The following is a 25,376-nucleotide window of genomic DNA, read 5'->3' as shown; positions in this document are numbered from 1 at the left end:
TTGCTTATTTCCTCCTTTGCCGTTACTGTTTCATGTCAACTTATCCGGGGCACTTCCTGCCGGCATGATTTACACTCACGGAACCACCGTCATTAGCCGTCCTCTTTGCAGAAAAGTACTCAACAGACTAGCAAATAAAGAAATAAGTTTAATCCAGGTGATATTTCAAGATACCCTGATATATACGTCAAAATAAAGCTAATTACGTACTGGAGAGAGGACACAGACCCAGACTGGTATAAGATAGCTGCTGAAACTCCCCGGCCTGCAGTTTAACTTGGGAGTGCGATGATTAAGCATGCAGGCCTGTAACCTGGCCATTGCAGGCCCCCAGTCCCGCGAGGTTACGCAAATAAATAAATAATGTCCCGTGACATCCAGCACATTAAATAAAGAATGCATCCGTGAATCATTAAGAAAAAAGTGATCAATATTCTCCCATCATCATTGGCCAATTCATTATAGTGACCTTGTTCGAAAGACAAATGTGCTATTAATATTAAATGAACATAATGGGAGACGAAGGCCACTTATATACTTAAACACACCCTCAAACATTCTCTGAGTCATCAGAGCTCCTTGAGAAAAGGAAAGGAGTAAAAGCAGGAGTCATTTCTCAAGTCCAGGAAGTTGTCTTGGAAGTAAGACGTAAAGGAGGAGATTAATCGGCCAATCGGCAAACGGCTAGAGCTGAACAACGGCAACCGGGGCTGAAGATGGCAACACAACACCAAAAATTAAACTCTGTTTCTGATGTTGCCGGAGTTGAAAGCCCCACCTGCTCCTATCTGAGGAACCAGCAGGGCTCTGAGAAATATCCAATATACACTAGTGGCCAAAACTGCAGAAACATGCAGCATTTTTGGCATTATGCTTTAAAGATTACTACAAGAATACTGCTGGTAATGTTTAGAAACAATCAAAGAATGTTACAAATATCATACATTGGACGATTAAGTAAAGTACTGCAACCTCTAAAAATTAGAAGGATTTCCATAAATTTGGCCATTAGTGTACATAATTTGAGCGTTACCATGGTTTCGCTAACGGGCGGGACACTGAGCCCAAGGTGGACGCCATGCCCCTGCAGTGACGTCAGGCACTGGCCCACAGGGAAAGTGTTCTGGTCAAGGTCAGGCCATGAGGTCTGGGTGAGGGAAGGTGTGTGCAGGAGGTGGCATAGGGGAACTCCTGCGGACATGCTCCCCCATCGTGCCGGCTCCGGTTGCTTGAGAGCTGAGCCTGCCCGCAGATCGATGGCATGGAGATCACTAACGGCACGAACAAGCGGCGGCCGCAGCTCGCGGGGGATTGGGTAATCCGGGAAGGGGGGGTGGGGGTTACATAAGATGGGGCTGTTAAGTCCCCCCATTAGCGAGTCATCCTCCCTGTCATCCTCCTCTGTCCCTCGGAGGACAGCGGCTCAGGTGGAAGGCTCTCATTCACAAAGAGGGCACTGGGTACTTGACCGGGGGCTAAGACAGCCACAGCACCACCTTTCCACAGCGCGTGTCGCGCGCTAAAAAGCCAACCTGCACTCCGGTCAGTAGTCGGACGAAAGCCTCCCCCATGACATCACATGCCCAGGCCCAGATAACCAGGACACTCTCCTAAAGTAAGGATCCCTGTCGTTCTTCACATGTATCGGGGGCCGGGGGGGTGACAGGATGGGAGGGGAACATTTAGGGGCTCTGAGGCTCTCACCCGAGGCCACGACGGTGCTGGCCCATAGCGTGTTTTCGATGCTCAGGCTCTCGTGGATGGCGGGTTCACAGTCCTCCTGTGAATAGAGGCACGTGATGAGTGTGCAGCCAAGTGAACGCGAACGCCAGGCACATGGCTCATGGACGACAGAAGAGGCGGGAAAACATGAGATGACATCACGGCAGTGCTTTGCACATATTTAAAATGGGGATTGTGGCTTAGCTGCTGGCGAATATGTGCAGGCGCCTTGCTAAACGGCCACCAGAGAGAGAGAGAGAGAGAGAGCAAAGGCTGAACAGATCTGAGAAAGGGGTGCCTAGAATGACAGAAAGATGAATGCCATCTAACTAAACCAATCACTAATAATTAAGGCAAGTGTAATAAGCAGCACAAAAATAATTAATGTGAAGAACTCCCATCCCATCCAGGATGTATCCCGGCCGTGTGCCCTGTGAAGGACTCCCATCCCGTCCAGGATGTGTTTTGGCCGTGTGCCCTGTGAAGGACTCCCATCCCGTCCAGGATGTGTCCCGGCCGTGTGCCCTGTGAAGGACTCCCATCCCGTCCAGGATGTGTCCCGGTCTGGTGCCCTGTGAAGGACTCCCATCCTGTCCTGGATGTGTTCACGGCTGTGTGCCCTGTGAAGGACTCCCATCCCATCCAGAATGTGTCCTGGCCATGTGCCCTGTGAAGGACTCCCATCCCATCCAGGGCATACTCACGCCATGTGCTGCTGCTGGGACTCACATGGATGGATGAGTATCGCTTCCTAAACGGCTGACTGTGGCAGCCAGCTGATTGGCTATAAATCCTTGTTGAACTCAAAGTCTTAGGGAAGGGTAAGGCCTGCTGGCTCTGCATCGCTTTACCGTAAAGTCTCAGCTCTCATTAATGCAAATAGCAATGCCTAATTTGTAATTTGCCCAGGCTAGCGATCTGGAATGTTACCCAGCAAAAAGAGGGAGTCAGAGAGATCATAAACCGCCATAAGGCAGTGTGAAAACACAGGCTTAATCCCTCTCCTTTACTCTCAGACGCCGGAGAAATCGCAGTTTATTTTCCCTGCATGCTGCTTTCCAGACAGCGAGCTGTGGTTAGCTTGTTACAGATGATGCCTAAACACAAACTTCAGCAGGGGAATAACGAGTGGGGCCACACACAGAGAGGCTGGCCTGATCCGGCACGGCCCACATACAGCGGCGCCCCGCCGAGGCATGGTGAGCATGTGCTGGCCGACGCACGGCTCCATTCCCCTGACAGGGTTAGGGTTAGGGGAAGCCTGCATCTGCCACTTTCTCTGCCTCCCTCTCTCTCTCTCTCTCTTTCCCTCTCCCTATGCTTCTCTCTGCCTCCGCCACTCTGCTTTTGTCTGTCACTGCCTCTGTTTCTCTCTGTCTCCCTTTGCATTTGACTATCTCTGCCTCTGTTTGTCTCTGCCTCTCTCTGCCTCCCTTTGCATTTGACTATCTCTGCCTCTCTCTCTACCTCTGCCACTCCCTGCTTTTGTCTATCTCTGCCTTTATTTCTCTCTCTCACTCTCTCTCTCTCTCTCACATACACACCACTGAGAGCCTGGCCTATGGCAGGCCTGTGAAGGCCTAAGGCCCCTTCACACTATGTAAGCATACAGTGGTGTCCATGCCAGCAATGCCATTAGCAACTGTGACACCGCGGCTGGGGTAGGGGGGGAGTGCGACCAGAGAAAGAGCCAAGCTTTAGCTGAGGTCCCAACCCCGGCACTGGTTCATAGCCAGTATTCCACAGGCAGCAGAACACTGAGGAGTTTGTTAGAGGGTTTGGTTAATTTCCAAAAATAAAGTACATATTTTCAATTTTTTACAACCCCTTATGTTCATGTGTTCTGTCCACATCTGAAAAAAATGGAATTGGCACAGCCCCACCCACCCCTCGGAGCTTTACTGGTCCGTGAAATTTTCCTACGCCACAAACTAGCCCACGGACATCAAAAGGTTGGGATCCCCCTGCTTTAGCAGGAAAACGGACGACCCCAATGAGACTGGCAGAGTGAGGAACCTTGAAAAGAACGGCCTTGGACCAGCAGATTGCTGAACTCTGACCACTAACAATGGGCATTGACACTCAGCCATTTACCACACGTTGCACATGATGCTCTTCTGTACATTATTCAACTGTACATTCTTATTGCACAACTGCATACAATTTTGTACATACATAGATTTGTCAAATGTCATGTTTTATGTATTTATACTTATATTTCGATTGCATATTAATTTGTGTCATACTACAGCTGCTTCGAGAGGCTTTGCACACAAGCATTTCACTTACACGCATTGTACCTGTGTACTGGTGACATGTGACGTGACAATAAAAAGTGATTTGATTTGATCTGATTTGTGTTCAGCTCATGCTCCCAGCCTGATATGACAGTTATGACACCTATTCCCCGCTATGCAGTGATTGTGTGAGCCTTAATGATGTGGCACAATCTCACGCATTCTTACGAAGTTCAGCGGTGTATGGTGCAAAGCATGATGTGAAGATTGAGGCCTTTTTTAAAAAAATAGGACAACCACGTGAAAATGTGGGTTGGATAACAGAGCTGTGGGAAGAATAGGGCGAGGAGGTTTACTCTCACTCATTCTAGAGTGTGGCCAAGAATAGAGCAGACAGACAAAGGTCCTCTTTGTGGCCGGGCGTGCTCTGTGCTCTGATTTGCTATTAATAAGGCAGCTGGGAGATTCCATTGGCCTGCTGATGTCGTCTGGGGGTGCGGCCCATCAACATCTCGACCGGCACGAGCCCACAGCACTTCTGACATCACGCCAAGTGGCCCCGCCCCTTCCTCGGCATCCCAGCGATGCTCGATCGGGTCTGGACTCACACAGGAAGCTTCACATCTGATTTGCAGTTCGATACAAACCCCAAGTGGCCTCTAATTAAATAACAATGATCTGAATCAACATTTGAGGGCAGTGTTCCTCTGTAATACCCACAGTGAATACTTACCCTTGTGAAATTACCGTCAAAACTATGAATATCCAGCTGAGGCTTCTGGGCATAGACATAGGCACTGATTGAGAAGAGGTCCTGTGGGGGAATCAAACAGAAACATAAGCAAAGCATGCAGCGCTAAGCTTTAACTGCAGCCCTGCGGCAGCATATCGGGCTCAGAACCCCAACAGCTTTGATCAGGAAACAGATGTTCAGGAAGTATTTGTGACTTTCGGCCCATGAGAACGTCATCCGGTTCTGCAGAGATGTGGCCGGGAACAGTGAGCTCACTGTACACGCTGTACCACTCCCGTAAGTCCTTCCGGAACCCTCCCCAGTTTCTCTCGGCCCAGCGCTGATCCCCAACGCGAGGAAACCTGACGGCCAGCAAGAGGCGAATGCCTGCATCGGAGAACATTCTGGGTTAAAGCAGTGAAAGCTTATTCAAGGAATCTGCAGAAACCCGGAGCACATCTCCCGGTGTTTGGCCTATCAAGCCAGGCACCCAAGTGGTCGCTTTTCATTCCGAAGCGTTACTGAAGAGGGGCATCGATCCTGCTCAAGTACTGTCAGTCAAAGAGGAAGTGGCAGTGAGGGACAGGAAGAGCCCCTTGTGATTTGAGTTTTGCAGAATGAACTGGATTTGCTAATTATACGAAGCGCGGCAAGATCGAAAATGTTATAACGCAAATCTGACATAGAACACATCTGGACATTCACCAATAACTTTGCCCCCTAACTAGAGAAGTCACATCCAAATAATAAACAGGCATGCACACATCCCTGTGGCCCCCAGCAATTACTGAATGTGTTCTACATGCCAGCTGTTAATAGCCTAGAACCTCCCAGTCAACAGTTCACAAGAACAAATAATTTATGATGTCCATCCACAAGTTGGTGTCTTATATCTGTATCATTCTCGCCTGTCAGTTATCACCTATGATTAAGATGAGCCTGGTTACCATGCAGAGCAATACAACAGCCACCCAGCGGTGATGCCTCCCTAAGAAGGACAGACACAGAGACACACGGTCTGGTAAAAGCTCATGATATCCTCCCAACTGCCAAGGATCCATGGACTGGACAGGACTGGGGCACCGGACTTTATCTTCAACCAGCCCATGAACTGGACAGGAAAATGAAACTCTGCTTCACCAGTTAGGGCTGCTTTGTATAATCAGGCCAGCAGTAAGTCTGCCTATTAAAAAAAAACCTTTGAAAGATGAGGCGTCTTAAATATCTTTTTTTTTTCCCCCACCACAGTGCTGAGAACATCTTGCTACAAAGTGGAGGCCATTTCTGGGTAAGCTCCCCAAAAAGAAGATCACAGTACTTAGATGAAAGAATGAGGGTAAAAATAAACTAATGGCAGGCTGTGGGCTGAGCGTGGAACGGTGCCACTGGGCTACTAGAGGCATGCATCACTTTTACTATTTAAAGAAAATTCACTGTGTCTATTAAGTGTCACAGGCATGTGTGTGAACACTGACACACGGCCAACCGGAGAGATCCGTCGGTGCTCCCATTGTGTGACTGTGAGCTTGGCCAAAGTTGCTTAAATGGTTCAAAAACTGAACTGTTCAGCCTGGCTGCTGTTGCAAAGCGAGTTGCATCAGTTACGTTTTGAAGTTATTTTGAGGCAAAACGCAGGTAGGCCATCTTCCTGAGCCCTTCGACACTGAGATGGCCACCTGAGGACTGGGATCAACTGGATCACCAAACTCTTAAGATTAGTCACAAGGTTCACCCAGGATCACGTTATTTATTCTTAAAATGCCCTTATGATTTCCTTCTCTGCCCCATAATGTTACGGCTGTCCCGGAAATAAAATCAAATAAGGTTTCAGCAGAGGGGTAACATTTGAAGAGTTTCCTTAATCATTTCATAAGATCAGAAGTTACAGCAAGGAGAGAACAGAGAGCAGGAGGGATAATTAAATAGCGATGAACCCCCAGTGAACGGATCTCTGAGAATAAATCAGGAGGTTTCCAATTATTCAAAACTGAGGGCCGCAAGCCGGCAATAAATCCACTTGATCATGCCAAACTGAGAAAGCGGAGTGTAGTGAGCAGATATAAAACGAAGGAAAGGAAAGACGTGACTCGCAAGCCACTGGAAACCCTAGCTGGGTGTTTCATTTCAACAAGTCATCATTAAACGACTTGTTGAAATTTTAACTATCTGATCACGGTAAGTGGTTTGGAGAAGACGACAAAATCTGAACGGATGACCTTAGGCTGTATGATCTCCCACTGAAGCATGGCTTTGGGAGGCCTCGTGGTTTTGACTCATTCAGGCTGCCGTGGTGGCCCCCGAAGATGATGGGGCGATGGCAGGTCTCTATACCCGCGGCCCACAACATCAGACACATGCAGAAATCACAGCCATGACTGATGATGGCGAAGAGCAAAGGCCCTCACAGTTATGCTGGCCTACGCTGAGGAAAAAGGCATTTCTGACCACCAGAGGTTCACTCGGTGAAACCAATACTCTCCTAATATCTTCTTTCACATTAAAAAAATGAAGATCAGTTTGATTTAATGACAACGCCTGCATGCATTCCTGTGCATTACAATCGCTGCTTTAATCACAGCCAAAAACTGCACAATTTCTGAGCGATAATCATTGCATTAACAAACTTCTTTAAACGCATAAAATACACATTTTATAAAAACAACAATAAATAAATAAATGACAGGTGCAAGATGTACTTGCCTGATTAGACAGACCTGCAACTAAAGGCAAGAAAAACACAACTGGGTAAACTGATCTGATGTCACTGAGGCAGTTCATCGGAATCTTACGGAGAGAGATACAATCCAGTTACAGAAGAGGCTCTTCTCCACCAAAGGTCAGTGATTTTACTGCTTCGACCATGAGACTTAATGCTTTACATGGGCAAACACTCTTCAAAATCACCACAGAATCAATCACAATGCAACGCAAAGTACATCGTGTGTATGTTGACGTGTGCTAGTATGGGTTAAACCTGATGCTGTAAAAACTGTAAACTGAGCTCAAATGAATCTCTAGGAAAAAAGGTCCACATCCCCGTCTGTCGACATATGACCCAGGTGATTCATGGCTGTCGGACAGATGACGGTTAACCGGAATGTCATGACACCAATCGATGTACTGCTACATCACTGCTACAGCACTGCTACATGTAGCACAGTCCCACTGTGCTACATGTAGGGCCCCTTGATTATGGGAAAAATCATAATCACAATATTACCCATTGACTTTGGAAATATCATGCATTTATTGTACTTTGTCTTTTTAGCAGTGGATTTCCATCCATCCATCCATCCATTTTCTTTAACTGCTTGTCCTATTCATGGTCATGGGAGGGTCCCGAGCCTATTGGTGCAAAGCAGGAAACAAAGCAGGGGCCAACCCATCACAGGGCACACACACACCACTCACTCGCACACGCACACCACTCACTCGCACACGCACACCACTCACTCGCACACGCATACCACTCACTCGCACACACACACCACGCACTCGCACACGCACACCGATGGGCTTTCTGGTAACTCCAATTAACCTCAGCATGGTATTGAACTGTGTGGGAAATCAGAGTATCCGGAGGAGACCCCACGATGACACGGGGAGATCGTGGGGCAGCAGGGCTAAGCACTCCGCTACCCAGGCGTCCCCAGTGGGTTTCCATAGATACAAATAGAAACAGGCTAGAAAGGGAAGCACTGGATCTACAAAACAAGACTAAACAGGAGCATCGTAACGAACTGAAAAAGCACCACAATAATAATTTTATCGCAATTATCGTGTTTTGATAATTGTCGCAAGACAAACTCATAATATTAAAATTTGATTAATTGCTCAGTCCTAGTTACAAATTAAGGCAGGCTCTTCACCCGTATTGCTACAGTACTCATGCTAGTATATTTACTTTTGTTTCACTGAATTATATGCATGTTAAATCAGATAAGAATTGGCAGAGGAAACGCACCCCCAGCGCGGGGAGCCTCTGTGTGCAGGCCACGGCGACTTTCAGCTTCCAGTCCGTCTCTCCATCCAGCTGATCCGTACGGATGAAACACGACCCTGAGGCAGAGAGCAGACGTGTTACTCACCAGCACCACTGCCATCTCCATCAGACTCTTCCATACTGCTGCATGAAAAGCCTTCGCCACGTTAAACAGGCTAAACACAGATACGACAGGTTCTCCTATTCAACGGAAGGTTCATCAGGTGGTGAAAGAGGCAGCAACCACAGAGATGGTGACGGTGACCGTGACTGAGACCGTGACCATAACTGTGCTAGAGCACATTGTGCCCAAGAGCTGCATGGTAAGTGTCGGGTTAAGACAGTGTTTCCCAATCCGGTCCTCAGGGGTCCCTAGACGGTCCACGTTTTTGCTCCCTTCCTGCTCCAGGCCAGACAGTCCACATTTTTTAAGTTTAAGGAAAAATAAGGATAAAAATCACAGTATCACCATGCTGCAAGTCCAACAATTCAAATTCAATTCCTCTTTAACAGAAGCACTTAGCTATGTCAAGACATTGCAACCAGTTTACATTTTGCTGTAGCCCCATGAAAATATCCCACTTAATTCATAATCAAAGTGTAGCGATATGCATGCCCACACCAGACCACTGAATATTCAGCAAGATTGGAGCCCATTTCAAAGACACTCATTAGGGATAATACATCGAGAAGACCTGACACAAAGCACAATTGCCGTTACTGAAACATTGATGAATGAAACTGCAGAAACCAAATAATAAATGAAATTACACTTTTCTAAAATGGTCGGGCACTCGCTGAACAAGCTTTTAATTTGCAGCTAATATGACTGCAATTATTTTGAGAGGCAACCATTAGTTATAACTAGTGGGAGCTAAGCCTAACCATAGCTGAATTATTCAGCACAGTCAGCTGATATCCTGTTACACTACACTTATGAAAGCCAGCCTTTTATTTTGTATAATTGACATGGGCTGTTAAGGAGAGAGGGCGGCGAGCTTTGGAATCAGCACATCTATCAGCTGTCAGAGCAGATCACATCAGGTCAGCCCACGGCGGCATTAACACCTGCGCTGCATTATGGGAGTTCCGTGTCCGAGGCGTATTTACATACAGCTTAGTCAAGACATTGGGTAATTATAAAGGGGAAAAACAAAGCAGACATGGTGATATAAATGGCACTCAGGAAAAACATGGTGCAAACGCTACTGCATAAATTATGGGAGAAGCTGGAGGCTCCCAAAGACTCAGGATGATAGCAGTCACCATGCGTGCACGCAACGGCTAAAACGGTTAGCAATTAGACAGACAGACAGACAGACAGACAGATCAGCAGATAGTCAGACAGACAGACAGATAGACAGACAATATTTTCATAGTAAATTGTCATAGTAAATGAAACAACAAAATTTTCTTTGCCACTTTGGCACAATATTCAAAATGTATGTAAATTACAAAAATAGAGAAAATAAAAAGACAACTAAAATACTTAAATACTAAAATACAAAATATAGTGAAATAATGGATGTTATCAGTCTTGGGTAATGGGGGGGGGGGGGGTTACAGAGGTAAAAGCCTTTGGGTAGAAGCTGTTCCTGAGTCTCTTTCTTTTGAATCTGATTGTCCTGAATCTTTTATCCAGAGAAAAGGGGAGCAAACAGAGAGTGTCCAGGGAGTGTTGAGTCTTTTATAATGTCACTGGCCATCTTTTGGAGTCTCAATGTTTCTTAATTAACAGAACCACTATAACAGAAGTCATCTGGCAGACAGAGAGCATATGAGAAGTTTCCAAGTTTCGCCATAATGTCAGTCACTGGCAATGATGGCGTGTTTAAAGGCTACTTCTGTCTTATATTCACATGTATGGATGGAAATTACTTTGCAGGCCCTTTCTGTCCAGGTCCACGCGTCCACGCGTCCAGTGGGAGGCCCAGGTGACATTCAGCCAGAGTTAGAAAACCGATGAAGCCATCGATTAATCAGGAGGGACTCCACCAGACACTGGAGTTGACATTGCGTCACTCCCGTTTTGAATGATTACAGTTGGCGATTAATACGCGCTCGCAATTATGCATGGGGTTACTCTGCGGCACGTTAAAATTTCACGGTTTTCCGGAAACCACGAAAGTATCTCTTCAGACGAGAACATTCCACGCTGACTCCCTCTTAACTGACGTGTTTGGATGCGCAGATCCTGTTCAATGCGGTAAATTCTGCATAAGGTGATTATTCTCAAATTACCTTCATCTCTTTCAGACACTGGTAATACTGTACCCACTTCTGGCCAGTGATGTCTGCGCATCAGAAGCGTGTCAGGAAGTGAGTGCAGCTCCCCACAAACCCAAAAGCATGTGCTATGCACACACACTGCATTTCTGTCTATGTAGGCCATGGACATTAATTAACGCATAATTCTACAAAGACAAAAAAACAAGACTTGCTTCGTTGGGACATCATTTCTTTGGGAGTTTGTTTTGCTCCAAAAAAGCAAAAAGATGTCAAAATCACTGTAGAGCTAAAACTTAGGAGATGACCCGCAAAGCATCTCTTTGTAGCAGGTCTTTGAGACAATGACACTCCTCAGCGCTAAGAGTTTTGCTGGAGAAATTTCACATCGCTGTAATTCCATCTGAAAGTATCAGCAGCCTTTGCAGATTGTGTGTGATTGGGCAGAGAGAGTGCATCAGGGTAATGAAGTTGTCGAGGGGGGGGGGGTGCAGATGCGTAGGGAAGAGCAACGTGAGCGCACGTTACTGAGGAAGGCTCATCATCCTTCGCAGATCACATATCTGTGACATTTAATAAGGCACTTATTATGTACCCAAGAATGAATAATACATTCGCTTCATCAAATCAAACTGATGGATTATTCTCAATAAAACCTTTCACCACTGGCCTCTTTGTCTGACGTTTAGAAAGGAGCCGTGCGTTCGCTTTGTGTCCAACACACAGGGACGCCCCCCCAACTGCAGCATTACCGTGTGCCGAGTTTGAGGCTCTGTCGGGGTTTTTTCGGTCTCACTTAAATCAAATTCCTTAAAGGGAAAGGGGATTTCTGGGGTTAAAGGGACGTGTTTTGCAACATGGGTGAACTTAACGTACACCTTTGGCCGTCTGACATTCCCTGAAGTGTCCCAGCTTCCTCAAACTCCTACCTGGGGGGTACCTGGGGGGTGCCCTCAGAATCAGGAAACTATAATTTTGCACATTTCCTGAAATCTACTGTTCATATCACAGGACTGGCATGGAAGGTATAAAAGCATTTTTTTTTTGTTTCCTGTAACCGATATGCTTACAACAATGTAACTATGTGCACACTTCGCCTGGTCCCGATTTTCCTAATCCGAGGTAGGAAGTGGAGTCTGATTGGTGACACGCAGGAGGGGGAGAGTACGGACGACTGGGAACACTGGGCTCTGGTCTCCCTGGGACTCACGGGGCACCCGCCCAGTAGGGCTTAGGGTCACTGGCATCCACTATCTCGCAAGTAAATGCAGCATCAGGTTTTGGGAGGGGGGGGGCGTTGGGGTGGAACGTAGCAGTGTGGCACACTTTGGGTTTGCAGGTGATTTCTGGGTTTTTGAGACCAGAGATAATGTATGATATTATTATCATTACAACTATTCAGTTATTTTATTTAAATCCACTTAACACAAGAACCCAGTTACATAGGGTGGTGTGTGGCTCACTGAGTCTGGATGCTGTGGTTGTGATCGGTAGGTCATCAGTTTAAATCCCCTAGTGATTTCACCATTGGGCCTTAGGCAAGCCCCTTAACCCCCACCTGCTCCAGCGACCCCGTTTTCATTTCACTGCAACAAAATCCGGTTCGGGGCTCTGATCAAAGACCTGGTTCCTCCTGGGATGCGAAACGGCAACTTTCAGGTGCAGTAGCACATTTTGATCTGAACACATCAACAAATAGAGGATGAATGATGAGCTTTCCTAATCACAGCTGCTTGTGTGAGTGTTCAGTAAGACTCTGTGGACATTAAAACAGTGGTAAATGAATTATGTCATTCCCCCCAAATGAAGTATGTGGCTATGCTGCAGATTACAGTAATAACTGAGGGACACTATTTCCTTTTTAATTATAATGACAACTTCTACAAGCTTTTGAGTAATTCTGTCTGCCACAAATGCCACATACCGCTTTTCTCCGATGTCCTGAGAAAAATCATGTCAGCGGGTATTCTCTGGTTCTGCAACAAAATGATAAAAAAACAAACCATCCACAGCATTAAAAGCAGATTAAAAGACTATATACACATTAAGCCAAAGCAAATAGTGTTCTTAAAGACCCAACTGAACCCCCCACCCATATACGTAGAAAGAAAAACTAGTGTTGATTAAGCTAAGACCACCATCAGTCAAAAAGTCCCTTCAAAGGTCCTGACCTCTGCAGATCAATGCTAACGGAAGCACAGGTGCTATCCCCTACTCTTCTGAAGCTCTACAGAGCATCTGGCTCCTCAGAAAGCAGCTCCCTATCGGACTAAAAGCACTCAAGCTGATGAGAAAGTGAGGCTCCCACTATCGCCCATCCCCAAGCCATCATAATCTGTACAGTGGGTTTGTATTCAGTGGGTTATGATATTGGCCTACTAGAAGTCACCAAGATCATAAAGGGCCCCTTTCTGCAGAGGCGGTCAGAAATCACGCAAGTCCAACCTACACGTTTGTGATGACCACACCCCCCCCCCCCCCCCCAACTCAATTGATGTCGAACTCCAGGCTTTACTGCGACAAATCAATAGCGCAGGGCTGATGGGAAACGTGATTGGAGGACAACAAGCTGGTGAAAAGGCGAGCGGCAGCGCGAGACCAACCTTCTCCACGATGATCAGGTCGCCCACTTGTATGTCGGAGCTCTTTACCTGCACTTTACCTGCCGGCAAAACCGGAGGGAAAGTCAGTCAGCTTATAGTAAGCTTATAGTATCAGTATAGTATCAGTAAGCTTATAGCCTGTCTCCTGGTCTTCCTGGCCTTGCGCTTCTCCCTGTGAGAGTAACAGGGCCTCATAAAGATCCGGGATGTGGAGCCCAGAGGAAGCCAAAGACACGACTGGTCACTGCCGATCACATCCACCCAGCAGGCACATCCACCAGCTCCCTCTGAGCCCACGTCAGAGCTTCAGACAGACACACACACAGGGACATATCTGCACTTCATGGCACATCTACAGTGACATTTATATCTCCACACTGCAATCTGTATACAGTGCAATTTATACTTTCACAGTGCAATGTTCTGTATACTTATGCGTATTATATATATTTTATCTTCCTGTGATGTTAGTACTTATTCCTTTTGTATGTGTAGCACAGCCGGGGTACTTTTTGCCGGAAAAGCATTTCAGTGTATGTTGTAGCAGCCATGTGACAAATAAAGAATCAATCAATCTATCTAATCTATCTATCTATACACACACCACACTGCAGGATGTGCCATGTGTATTGAGGAGGAGTCTTATGGGAATTAAACCGGTCTAATTAGAGAGAAGTACAACGCATTTGTTACAAGTCACATCAAGGGGACATGCAAAGCAGGAAATCGGAAAGCAACATGCTTGAGTAAGCTGAAAATAATATAGACCATTCATGTGAAAATACGTAACAAGTTGCTTTTGGTGCCAAGAATCAATGTGATTTATGCTTTGATATCTTAAATTTCAGAGATTTTGTATCTTTTGCTGTCTTTCCAAATGATCTACAATATAAACTATGGACTGAAGAGTAGGTAGAGGCATTACAGTGGGGGAAGTTGGGGCGATTCCCTAAAAAATGCGGAACAAAGCTGGATTGGTTTGGGTGGGGCGCCTAATATACGCTCTCATGGGCCCCAGAAATCTCTAGCTAGCCGTTTCACAAAGGAAAATTAACTGGGGAATGTTAAAATATTTATTTCAATCGCCCAGTAAGCTTGCCAGATTGGGGTTCATTTTAGTTAGCAAGATCTTTCCAGAAAGACCCCGAAAAGCAAAACGGACAAAACTTCAAACATCCGCACAGCCTCACTTCAACTGAACTACAGAATACTGCTTATAATTAAAAATAACCCAGATCATAAACATAATGGAAATTTGATTAATTCAGGGTAATTTAATAACTTAATACATTGTTAGGAGACTATAGTAATTACACGGGCAGAAGAATTTATTTAATATCAATGGCGTTACTGGTAGGAGCTTGTGGTTATTTTTAAACTCTTACACAACAGTGCACTGTAGAATCACACACGCTGCCATTTTTATACATTCGGGATAGTTGCACTTCTAAAGATGAACAGCTTCACAAGGTTTAATTTTTTTGCTCTCTGGGGGTTGTGGGTGGGGGGTATTGTAAGCCCAGGCTGACTTCTGCGGACGCACAGCCGGCAGAGAGGCATACCTCGCACTGTCAGCTTGCCGTACAGCATCGAGTTCATCTCTTTGTCCCTCCGGTAGCGGCGTACCTCGTCGACGGCTTCACGCACCATCGTCACAGCCAGCACGAAGCTCTGTACGAGCAGGCAGAGGGATGTGGTGTCACATTCTTTCATGACTGAAGAGTCGTATTAAACAAATGTTTCTGACGCAGATTTCCGAAGCTACTTATTTTTCTGAGACACTCACTTATGCCGCTGGGCATTTTAACAGAGCTATTCATTTTAAGTGTGTTTCTCTGGGGTACAACAACAGCAGCATGTCCCTGGGCCTCAAACACGCAGCAATGAAAGCTAACGGTTACCTCACACCCTGAATGTCCCCTGTAATTCAATATGAAGTCGCTCCACAGATGCAAACAGCCAGGTGCTGTGCGCTACATTCCCAACATTACAGTGACATCTAGATTGATAGGTCTAGTTGGACAGAGCAAGATATTCTAATTGTTTTAGTGTTCCAAAGACTACCGTTAAAACCTACAAAAGCAGGAACAGACCTATATAATTTAATCCTGCATATAGCAAACTCTTTATTTCATTGACAAAATTCTAATCAATACAACAAGCAAAATTTAAAGGACCTATGACTTGTTCCATAAATAATGGGGAGGCATATACTCCCCAACCACGAAACGCGTGTTGAAGATGTACTTGCGCATCACTAAGCACAGAACAGTCCACAATAAGGCAAAAGTGAATAGTGATAAATGACAACATAATATTTTTTAGTCCAATGTTTCCCAATCCAGTCCATGTTTTTGGACTGTCTGGCAGAGAACTGGGAGGGAGCAAAAACATGGACTGTCTGGCAGAGAGCTGGGAGGGAGCAAAAACAAGGACCGACTGCGGGTCCCTGAGGACTGGAGTGGGAACCACTGATCTAGTCTAACAAAAGTATATGATTTTACTCAGGAAGCTACAATAGAAGTATCGTAATTGAAAACTTCAACATAATTATTGTTTGGTAATGTGAAGTGTGGAAAATTATACACCTTGAGAGACTTCCCGGCAGGATATAATTACTTTATAAATCTCATCGTTTTAGAAACAGCAATTATATTTGAAGAACTTTCCCACTGAGACATAGGACTGCATTAGGTGCAATAATAAATGACGTTATATTATTACTTCAAGTTTCACCTTCACTTCTGAAGCATCATAATATTTAAAATGTTACTTTAAAAAAAAAATTTAATGTTTAAAATTCACTCCATGGGCCTATACTCAGTACAAAATACTGGCTTTTACATGACAAGGTTGAAAAAAATGTCAACGGTATTTTGTCCATGATATGCAACTAAACACCACTTGAAGACGGTCATAGAAATATAAAGTTACGATAATTTATTTATGACACAGAAATGTGAGCACTTCCTTAATAAATTCATCACACAGATTATGTTGCTGCACATTCCTGAATCATTTCAACTGGGCTGCCTCAGCCGACTTCAGAAATAAATAAATATCACGGCACATAACCAACATCCTACAAAAACAACAAAGAGATGACATTTCCAGAGACAGCAAAGAGAAAATAGTAATTGAAAGTTATACAAACTGGGTTATAACGTTATGTTATGACGGCACAGGGAATACTTCGGAAACAATGATGTGGACATAGGACTCATTCGATCTGTAGGTAAGAGACGAACTTGTGTTTACCAGAGGACCCCAATAGGTATAAAGGTATCCGATTTTCAGAGCTGGGACAAACTGAGAGCAGGCCACCACCAGGAAGTAGAGGTTCAAGAAAAACTTGAACTGCTGGTACAGCACCTGAAAGGAGAGGAGAGGGTGTCAGAGGGAATCGGGCACTGCCAGCGAACTCGGCCCGAGCACAAGCTCCCTCCACGTTCCACATTTTTGCTTCCTCCTAGCTCTCTACCAGTAGAGAGCTGGGAGGGAGCAAAAACGTGGACTGTCTGTGGGTCCCCAAGGACCGGATTGGGAAACACTGATTTAAATGTAGGTACACAGCGTGCCAGACTCAGACTGGCATCTCGGGTCAGCGGCGCTTTGGCAGGGAAATCCGTACAGATTCTACAATGTAGATCCTGACTGACAGAGTCTGCCCAAGCAGCTAACCGGGTCAGAACTGCCCTTCATTTGCTACAGAGCAACACGGAACGGGCTTCTGCTGGACTCGCCATTAGCACACGCTGCCTGAAGTGCAGAAATGCTTATTAAAACACAAGTGGCAACACGGTGCACAAGAAACTGATCAGAGAGCATGACGAGGTATATCACCATAGGCTTACAGAGAGCATGTATAAAAATGCGCGTATGAACAAGCCACTCTGTGATGTTCCTGCTCCACAAAGGAAGGGCAGGAGTCTGGCCTCAAACGGCATATAGAGACAGGACTGACACAGCAGTGCCATGTAAGGAGAGCAGGCGGTAGGCATCAGGAAAATTCAACAGGCATCTCTCTCCTTCCTCCTGCAGCCCAATGAAAGGTTTAGATTGAATAATAATCAGAGCAGACAGTCTACACAGAGGCTTTAAAGGGATCTGCAATCAATAACACTCTGCGGCTAATGAACTTTGTGACCTTCAGGAAAATGCACACTGCTTAACCAATTTCTGTGCATTTAATAATTTAAACCAAGGACGAAATTAAAGTCCTGGCTCAATAAAGATGGGAATATTTATTTCTTCGACAGACAGTTGACATTTTATTGCACTGACAAGAGATAAGTCTCTTAATTATGTAGCCATTAGTTTTTGTGCGTTTTAATAAAGAGATATAATAGATCACACTTTTTCCCCCAGAATTGCACTAATGGGAGGAACAGGCTGACCCTGGAATGGTCACTTAAGCAAAACCTGGAGCATAAGCTGGTCTGAGCCCAGAGTCACAGATAACTTTACACCGCATTTGGCAATAAGGCAGTTCAAAGGCCCCATATATCTACATCACTTTAGATCTGACAGAGGCTGTCAAACATGTCACATTTTTTAAATTACCGGCTTACTTTTTTATACTTCTGTATAAACAGCATTTATATGATTGTGGGGGGGGTAGCAATGCTCGCAACTCACAACACGACATGCATCACAGAGGTCATGACACATTGCGGGGCTGCAATGTTTTAAATGATGTGCAGTGTATGTGATACAGCAGGTGTCTCATTAACAAAATGCAAGGAGCATAGAGCCCAAGAATGTATCAGCAAATCACAAATGAAACACTCACTGGCTACACACTTCAAGATAATTTTGTTTTTATTATATCAAGAATACTCTCTAAGTAACAAACCTCCTTTGAAATGTACAAAGCCCAGCAACATAATAAACATTAAAAATCTATTTTGCTCGGTGAACATTATTTGATGCAAAGTTTTGACATTAAAGCAGAAATGTGGAAATACCATAATTATTCAAATACTAACTGGATTCGTTCCCTTTTCCTTTTCCTCCTATTAATCACAGAAAACCCAAGTTTTTTCGGTACTTCACGCGTAAATTCAGCTGGTTTTCAATTTCAGTATTTGTGCTGCTCACGTAGGCCCCAATGAACATGGACAAAGGAATCAAAGTATCAGGGTGTTATGCGATAATACCTTCCTCGAATAATAATAGCTTACTGAATGAACACTGACGAACTCTTTTGATCTTATCGTTTTTAGTAATACACCCTAACACACCCAGTATCTGGCTGAGGCACATTGTACCAAGGTATGATAGTTATGTTATATCTATTTACAAGTCAGAGAGGCCTCACCTGCAGGATTTCAGCTTGGGTTCACTGGCTAAGACAGAGAGCTAGTGAGATACACAGCTATTCTAACCCAACTCAAACATACCCCAGTGCCGAAGTGTTTTTTTTGTTTGTTTGTTTGTTTTCTTAATAATCCCCAGATTAAGAATGTATGACTTACAGAGAACTCGTATTAAGGAACTGATTGCCATAAAGCTTATTATATAAAAAATTGGGGTTAAGTACAACGGATCGTAATAACGAAGACACGCACGACATTTGTGATGTTCGTGAAAATGTTGCACGACTTCAACAGTTTGTCAGTTTGAGGTACAGTACAATATTTTGTTTAGTTACTTTTATTATTACTGTATGAATATTATTATGTACTGCATAGTTATTTTTCCGTCTTAACAGATTCGACTTAAAGACTGACTTTGGGAACTGATCTTGTTTGTTAACCTGTGGACCTCCTGGATATATTTGACATCAAAAGTGATGCTTTCACAGTGAAATGCGGCAGACCGTCACTGTCTCCCGTGCAGAATGAGGGCCACTTTGCCGCGCTCGGCTCCGTGTTCCCACGCTGCGCTGATGCCGCACACTCACCCCAGGCACGAAGGTGAAGACGTTGTACTTCTGGTTCTTGATGGCATTGCGCGGGTACTTCTCCTCACATTTCTCCGGGCAGCCCAGCCAAACGGTGCGTGCCTTGAGCTCCTTCTTCCTGCGGCAGATGTGGGCCAGCCACTCGCAGCAGCTGTGGACAGCGGGTAGCAGGATCTCAATACCAACACCTCAGAGCCACAGTGGGAGCAGACGGCTACTGCAACTACTGCACTGCAGCTTCAGTTAAATCACTCAGCAAGTATTACGGCCCAATTCTCAGTGTACTGTAAGCTTTATTACACAGCTGGAGAGGAAAATAAATTGACATATATGTGGCTAACGTACAAGCGAGAAAACCTAGGGATCAAAGGTTAGGGTCAGCCATCATCTGACGCCCAGGAGTGATTGGGGTTAAGGGCTTTAGTTGAGGACCTAATTGCAATATAATTACTCTGCCAGCAGTGATGGGAAAGTTACTCAAAAAAGTGATCCATTACAGATAGAGGTGGAAAGTTCAGGTCCAGAAAGTACAAACCCAGACCAGGGTTTTGTTTCAACCAATTGAGTATAAAGAGTCACAGTCACAGATTACTCAACTGGTTGACTGAAACAAAACTTTGGTCTGGGTTTGTACTTTCTCGCCCAGAACTTTCCACCTCTGTCTGTAATGGATTACTTCTGTGAATAACATCCCGAACACTGTCAGATATGGGATTTGAACATACAATCTCTCAAGCACATGCAAAAGTTCTTAAATTTATATGACCTAGACATAAAATGAAAAAGGATTAATAGCAGAATTATATGACTTGAAGAGAGGTGAAATCAGAATTATTTATAGCAGCAGTATCAGACTAAGGGTGATTTTTCCTTAACCTGTGTCATGTGCCTAAAAAAGTGATGTACAAACACAACACGAGAGTACAAAGCAGCCTAAGCATAGCAGCAGTGGTTCGTGCGCTCGCCCGCGTCACAGGAAGTGGTCTCTTTGCGGCGCTGCCTCTGCTGCTGAGCCCAAAAACCATCAGCTAATTAAACACAGAGCTCTGCAGACGTTAATCATGCTGACGGGCTGCCTTTGACATGGCTTCCTAATGAGGTTTCCCGGCATTTTCAACCTTCTGAAAGGTTAGGGGCCTCACTGCATCGGCCACCCAAGCTGCTGCCTGCAAACACTCAGAACACGCCCAGAACACGCCCAGAACACGCCAAGTAAAGTACAGCCCTGGATGGATGGATGGAGTAGGGGTGTGTATCTCTTGCATGATATTACATGATACAAAAAAAACACATTTGTATCTATTGTGACTTTGGCTTCATATGTCGGTTTTTTGGCCGATTAATAAATCAAAGTTTGACTGGGCGTTCTCTACTGATGCAACCACATCGTAGACATTTCTGCCAATTCAAATCAGCTTATCATCACACCCCTAAAGAGTTGCACTTCCTAAAGGATGTCGGCTAACCGACCGAGATGAATGTTTAATGTATTCGTCCAGGGACCGGATCCCTCAAGGCGTGTGACTCTGCCACGTGTTGGCATGAAATCACAGATTAACCAACAAGAGATCTGTCTTATATTGACATCTTTCACGTATCTTTTACTGATTGTGTATGAAACAAATGCCATTTCAGAAAGATGCTTAATAGAACTGCCTGTAATGAAGAAGAAAAATGTGTTCATGGTAAACGTAAAACAGAACCACAAACTCTGAGACAATGAATTCTACAAAGATTATAGTATAATTCCATGTTGCACAGAGATAAATTACCTCTGTTACATCAACCGTCCCCTACTAAAAAAACTGTCAATAAAGCTTATCATAGACTTGGTCACAGGACAAGAGAGGAAGCAAATTTCCGAATAATGTAAACTGACATATTGATTGAAGCTGCCATTAGAACATGTTCCAAATAAATTGGAAAAATGAGTGTTTGTGTTGGCCCTTATGCATCCCCTCTACTAGAGCCAAAGTTTGATTAATTCTTGACTCATATGAAAGATTCATTGAACAAATGAGGGTTGTTTAAATAACAGAAAATTGGGATCGACCAAGTTATTCTGCTTGAATTACTCGAATTTCATAATCCGAAAACTAAGCATACAAAAAAATACTGGAAAGCATTAAATTAGTCAGCTGTGAAAAATCCTATTTGTTCATTAGAAAAAAAAGATCAATATTAAGTTTGCAATTGAGATGCATCACTGATAATCAAACTGAAGTGAAAGCTGTGCATTCAATCAATTTTACAATTAAAATTTATATTCCACAAAAATAAAAAGTCAAAAGGACAGCGAATTAACATTCCTCATGTGCTAAGAAGTAATTTAAATAAAACTGAAGTAAATAAAGCAGTACTTTATTTACAATCAATAGCTGAATTACAAATAACAATAAAGACTAAAATGTACAAAATTATGAATTCATCTGGGGGAAAAATTTGGTCATAAGTGCAAAGATATGTCTATAAAAGTATATAAAAATTGAAAATCATATCAAAGTTAAGTCAGGAATGAACATTATAGCCTAAATGGGCTCCTAGCCAGAGTTAACTCCAACATAAAAAATACATTAAAAGCAATTCCATCATTAGGCAAAATTAGCTTAATGGCTCATTTTTAGCTGGGTGTTTTTTTTTTGCTGTTTGATTTGATTTCAGACTGCTGATGTGCATCGAGCGAGTCAACCAAACAGTCTCGCTTTACCTGTGTTCTTCACGCTAAGCCACTGACGCGTTGGGAATCCAAACTGAGCCTTGCCCACACACCAGTGGCCAAACAAGAGGGCTAGTGTACGGCAGGCGGCGAGGCCCAAAAAACGCAGCGGTGGTCACAAGCGAGCGCGGCTATTCCGGCCTGAAGCTGAAAAACCCAAATGTGGAATATGCCCCCCCCCCCATTTCTCAGAAGTACTCCTGTCATATTTTTTTGGTCGTCTGCTGACCATGAGATGATCAAATGTATATTTAAAGCATATAGCAGACTTGCCCTAAGTGAAGTCAGTTCTTTGATGTTAAGGACTGACAGGATGATAAGTAAATAAGGTCCTTAGGTTATCTAAGACCGCAGGCCTCAGTACCGCAGTAAACGCAGTAACTATGTACCTGCAGCATACTATCTTCCAGCCGCCCAGGATGAACCAGCCCAGCCCACGCTGCTTCTGGTTGACCCGGGCCCGAGGAAGGGTCTGGTAGTCGCTCTCATCATTCTCGAAAGCCTCCTCCGACATCATCAGGGGCATCTCATCCAGGTGGGATGTTTCATCTTCCACCTGGTACCTGTGGGGGGGTGTAAGTGAGTCAGAGCCAGGCATGAACGCAGCGGCGAAGGCAGACCAGAATCACCGCACAGCACTTTAAAAAAAAAAAAAATCACAAAATGGGATACGGAAAACACAGGGACACACAGTAACTCACATCATGGTGTCTTCAAGCACTTTGATGAGTAAAAAAAAGAAAAGAATGACAAAGTCAGTATGGTTTGGCGACTGGCGGTATATGGCCTTTGCATCACTGAGTTACAGACTGTGGTTCTGCAGGTTTACACAGCTGATGGTGCAAAAACAACGTGGACTCCGGACACCAATCAAAAGAGGCACTTTTCCAAATCGGGCAGCAGAAAAGACAAGCCGACTGCAAATTTAAATGGAGACGTAGAAGATTCTCATTCTTACAGCCACAGCAACAGGCACTCTAGCTACAAGTTTGCAGGGCACAACCTTCTTGGATTACTATGCACCTGCTTCCTGAAGAATTGGCATGTCATCTTTGCAGCAGGTCATTCTACTCCAGGGAGTGTGGTCCACTTGAAAATAAAGCACTCTTGAGATTTCAGAAGCAAATTCTCAGTGACGGGTGTTTGCCTTAAGACACCGGGTTTGCTAACGGAGAAGGCAATCCCCAGCATCCTCTGACAGCAAAGATCACACAGAATTTCTGTTCCATGCCATTCCAGTCCCTTCACCCTACTGATAGTTAATTTCCTGCACCCAACAAGCTAAAGCTTCCAGAAGCCTTTAGGGGCCTGACATCTGCCTGTAGACCACTGTCTCAGCACCTACCCTTCATCCACGGCTGCACAGTTTGCCTCTTTTCTCTGACAGCTGATAGTTATTCAGCACTAAAAAAGTCTGAACTCATTCAAAAGCAAGCAACAACATATGAAAATATAAACATGTTAGCACAAAAATGATGGACAAGATTTGTGCACTCCTTCAAAGTGAAATGCAGGGTGAAATCCCTTTGCATACAGTACTGTGCAGAGCCATGCCTGATCCACACTGCAAAGAGACGGTTTTCCTTTGTATATTACGTGAGCCATACCTGACCCACACCCACGCTGACTAGCAACGCCTAACTGAGCCGACCCGTCTGCAGTGAAAAGCCAAAGCAAGCTGGAACCGTGCTGTAACTAGTGTCTCTTAGTGGTACAGCTTGGGTACAGCCTGGTTCCTCTATGCCAGTGGAAAAGCCAACATTAGCCATTTCAAAACCTGTCCTAAAGTCACCCCAATAACCATCTAACATGCATTTTTTTGACTCGACCACTAGCACACCTTGCTAGGCTAATCAATACTTCAATTAAGTAACTAATTAAGTAATCAACTCAATTAATCAAAAAATTAATTAATCGAGCTGATGAAGAAATGTAACGAATACATGGAATGACTGGTGTGCCCCTGAGGAGAGGTTTGGGAACAGAAGCGATGTTCATATAGCCAGCCAAAAAGATTTCAGTAACTTTTTAGAGAAAAAATCTTAAGTATTTTATTGTCACTGTTAATTTGCATATGGTCTGTTGTTAAACTGTGTGAATGTCTTTTAACAAACATACACTTACTATCCAGCTTAAAATGTTTTCTTTAACTACCTAAGAACAGTACTGAATATCATGGTGGAACTATTTCTGATACATTAAAAACACCGACATCTATACCTATACCTGGGATGCAACCCAGCTGGCTACCAAGGGGGTTGTTCTGGATACATCCCACTGGGTGGAGGCTCTGTGGCTGACCCAGGACATTCTGGAGGGATTATACCTCCCAGCTGGCTGGGGAATGCCCAGGAATCCCTCAGTATGAGCTGGAGTATGTGGCCTTCCAGAGAGAGGTCTGATCTGACCTACTAGGCATGCTGCCACCATGACCCTCACCAAGGGAAGCAGTTTGAAGATGAACAGATGGAAGAATACATTAGAGTTCTAATTGGCAAGACCCATTTTGGTACTCACAGTACTGAGTTTTTACAACTCTGGAGCACAGTCTAAAAGTCAACCTAAATCAGGCATTTTTTAATTAGATGACAGGTAACTTGGATCGAATTCAAATGAAATTCCTATGAGCTCTACTATGGTGCAAAGCGGCAGGTCGCACATTCAGCCTTGGAGGGAGAAACTTCCAGCACAGGCTGCAGGAACGTTCAGAGCTGCTGAATCGTACAGAATAAATCACCTGCTATTGGCACTCTTCACAAGGCCAAGCTAAGGAAAACCCAGCAGATCATCTCAGGGGTCTGACAGTGACCCCACATCGATCACACTAAAGATGAGCGTGCCTTCTCAGCTGACTGATGACAGCATACACATCTTCACGCTTACAGGGAACAGTCAGGCACGTTACTGCACTTCAAAATGAACAAACACAGCCATGACAAGGCAATCTTAGACACAGAAGTCAGATTAACACATAAATATCTAACAAAACTGAAATCGTGGCCAAGAACCAGCTGATGTAACAAAATCCAAAGCTGTTGTTAAATGCTTGCATTTAAAACAATCATGAAGAATAGTTGCATCAGTAATTTGGCTATAAAACACAAGTATACAATATATATACGTGTATATATAAATCTTTAATACATAAAATGGCTAATCATGTCTTTTAGTGATGCATTATGTTATATCCAAGTGTTTACAATCCATCCACCCATATTCTGTAACTATTTATCCAACGATAATTAAATGTAG

General features: G+C 44.4%; 1 protein-coding gene across 5 annotated transcripts in view; it reads right to left on the bottom strand.

The window, feature by feature from the left end:
• Window positions 1-25,376, bottom strand: part of atp9b (ATPase phospholipid transporting 9B) — a 58,219-nt gene that overhangs the window by 30,337 nt on the left and 2,506 nt on the right. For 4 of the 5 annotated variants that reach the window (XM_072705380.1, XM_072705377.1, XM_072705378.1 and 1 more), the window contains exons 2-10: window positions 22,514-22,687; window positions 19,409-19,559; window positions 16,762-16,875; window positions 15,066-15,174; window positions 13,504-13,562; window positions 12,825-12,876; window positions 8,657-8,751; window positions 4,693-4,773; window positions 1,705-1,780 (exon numbers count right to left, since the gene is read on the bottom strand). In XM_072705380.1, the coding sequence (XP_072561481.1) occupies window positions 1,705-1,780; window positions 4,693-4,773; window positions 8,657-8,751; window positions 12,825-12,876; window positions 13,504-13,562; window positions 15,066-15,174; window positions 16,762-16,875; window positions 19,409-19,559; window positions 22,514-22,650 (874 nt within the window). In that variant the 5' untranslated portion in view covers window positions 22,651-22,687. Of the gene's footprint in view, window positions 1-1,704; window positions 1,781-4,692; window positions 4,774-8,656; window positions 8,752-12,824; window positions 12,877-13,503; window positions 13,563-15,065; window positions 15,175-16,761; window positions 16,876-19,408; window positions 19,560-22,513; window positions 22,688-22,825; window positions 22,845-25,376 lie in introns of all 5 variants that reach the window. The other variant, XM_072705379.1, reaches the window with a different exon arrangement.

Source organism: Paramormyrops kingsleyae, chromosome 23 (genome assembly GCF_048594095.1).
Source record: "Paramormyrops kingsleyae isolate MSU_618 chromosome 23, PKINGS_0.4, whole genome shotgun sequence".
Classification (NCBI taxonomy): Eukaryota; Metazoa; Chordata; class Actinopteri; order Osteoglossiformes; family Mormyridae; genus Paramormyrops; species Paramormyrops kingsleyae.
The sequence above is the reverse complement of the archived record's forward strand: the minus strand, read 5'-3'. Positions and strand labels throughout refer to the sequence as shown.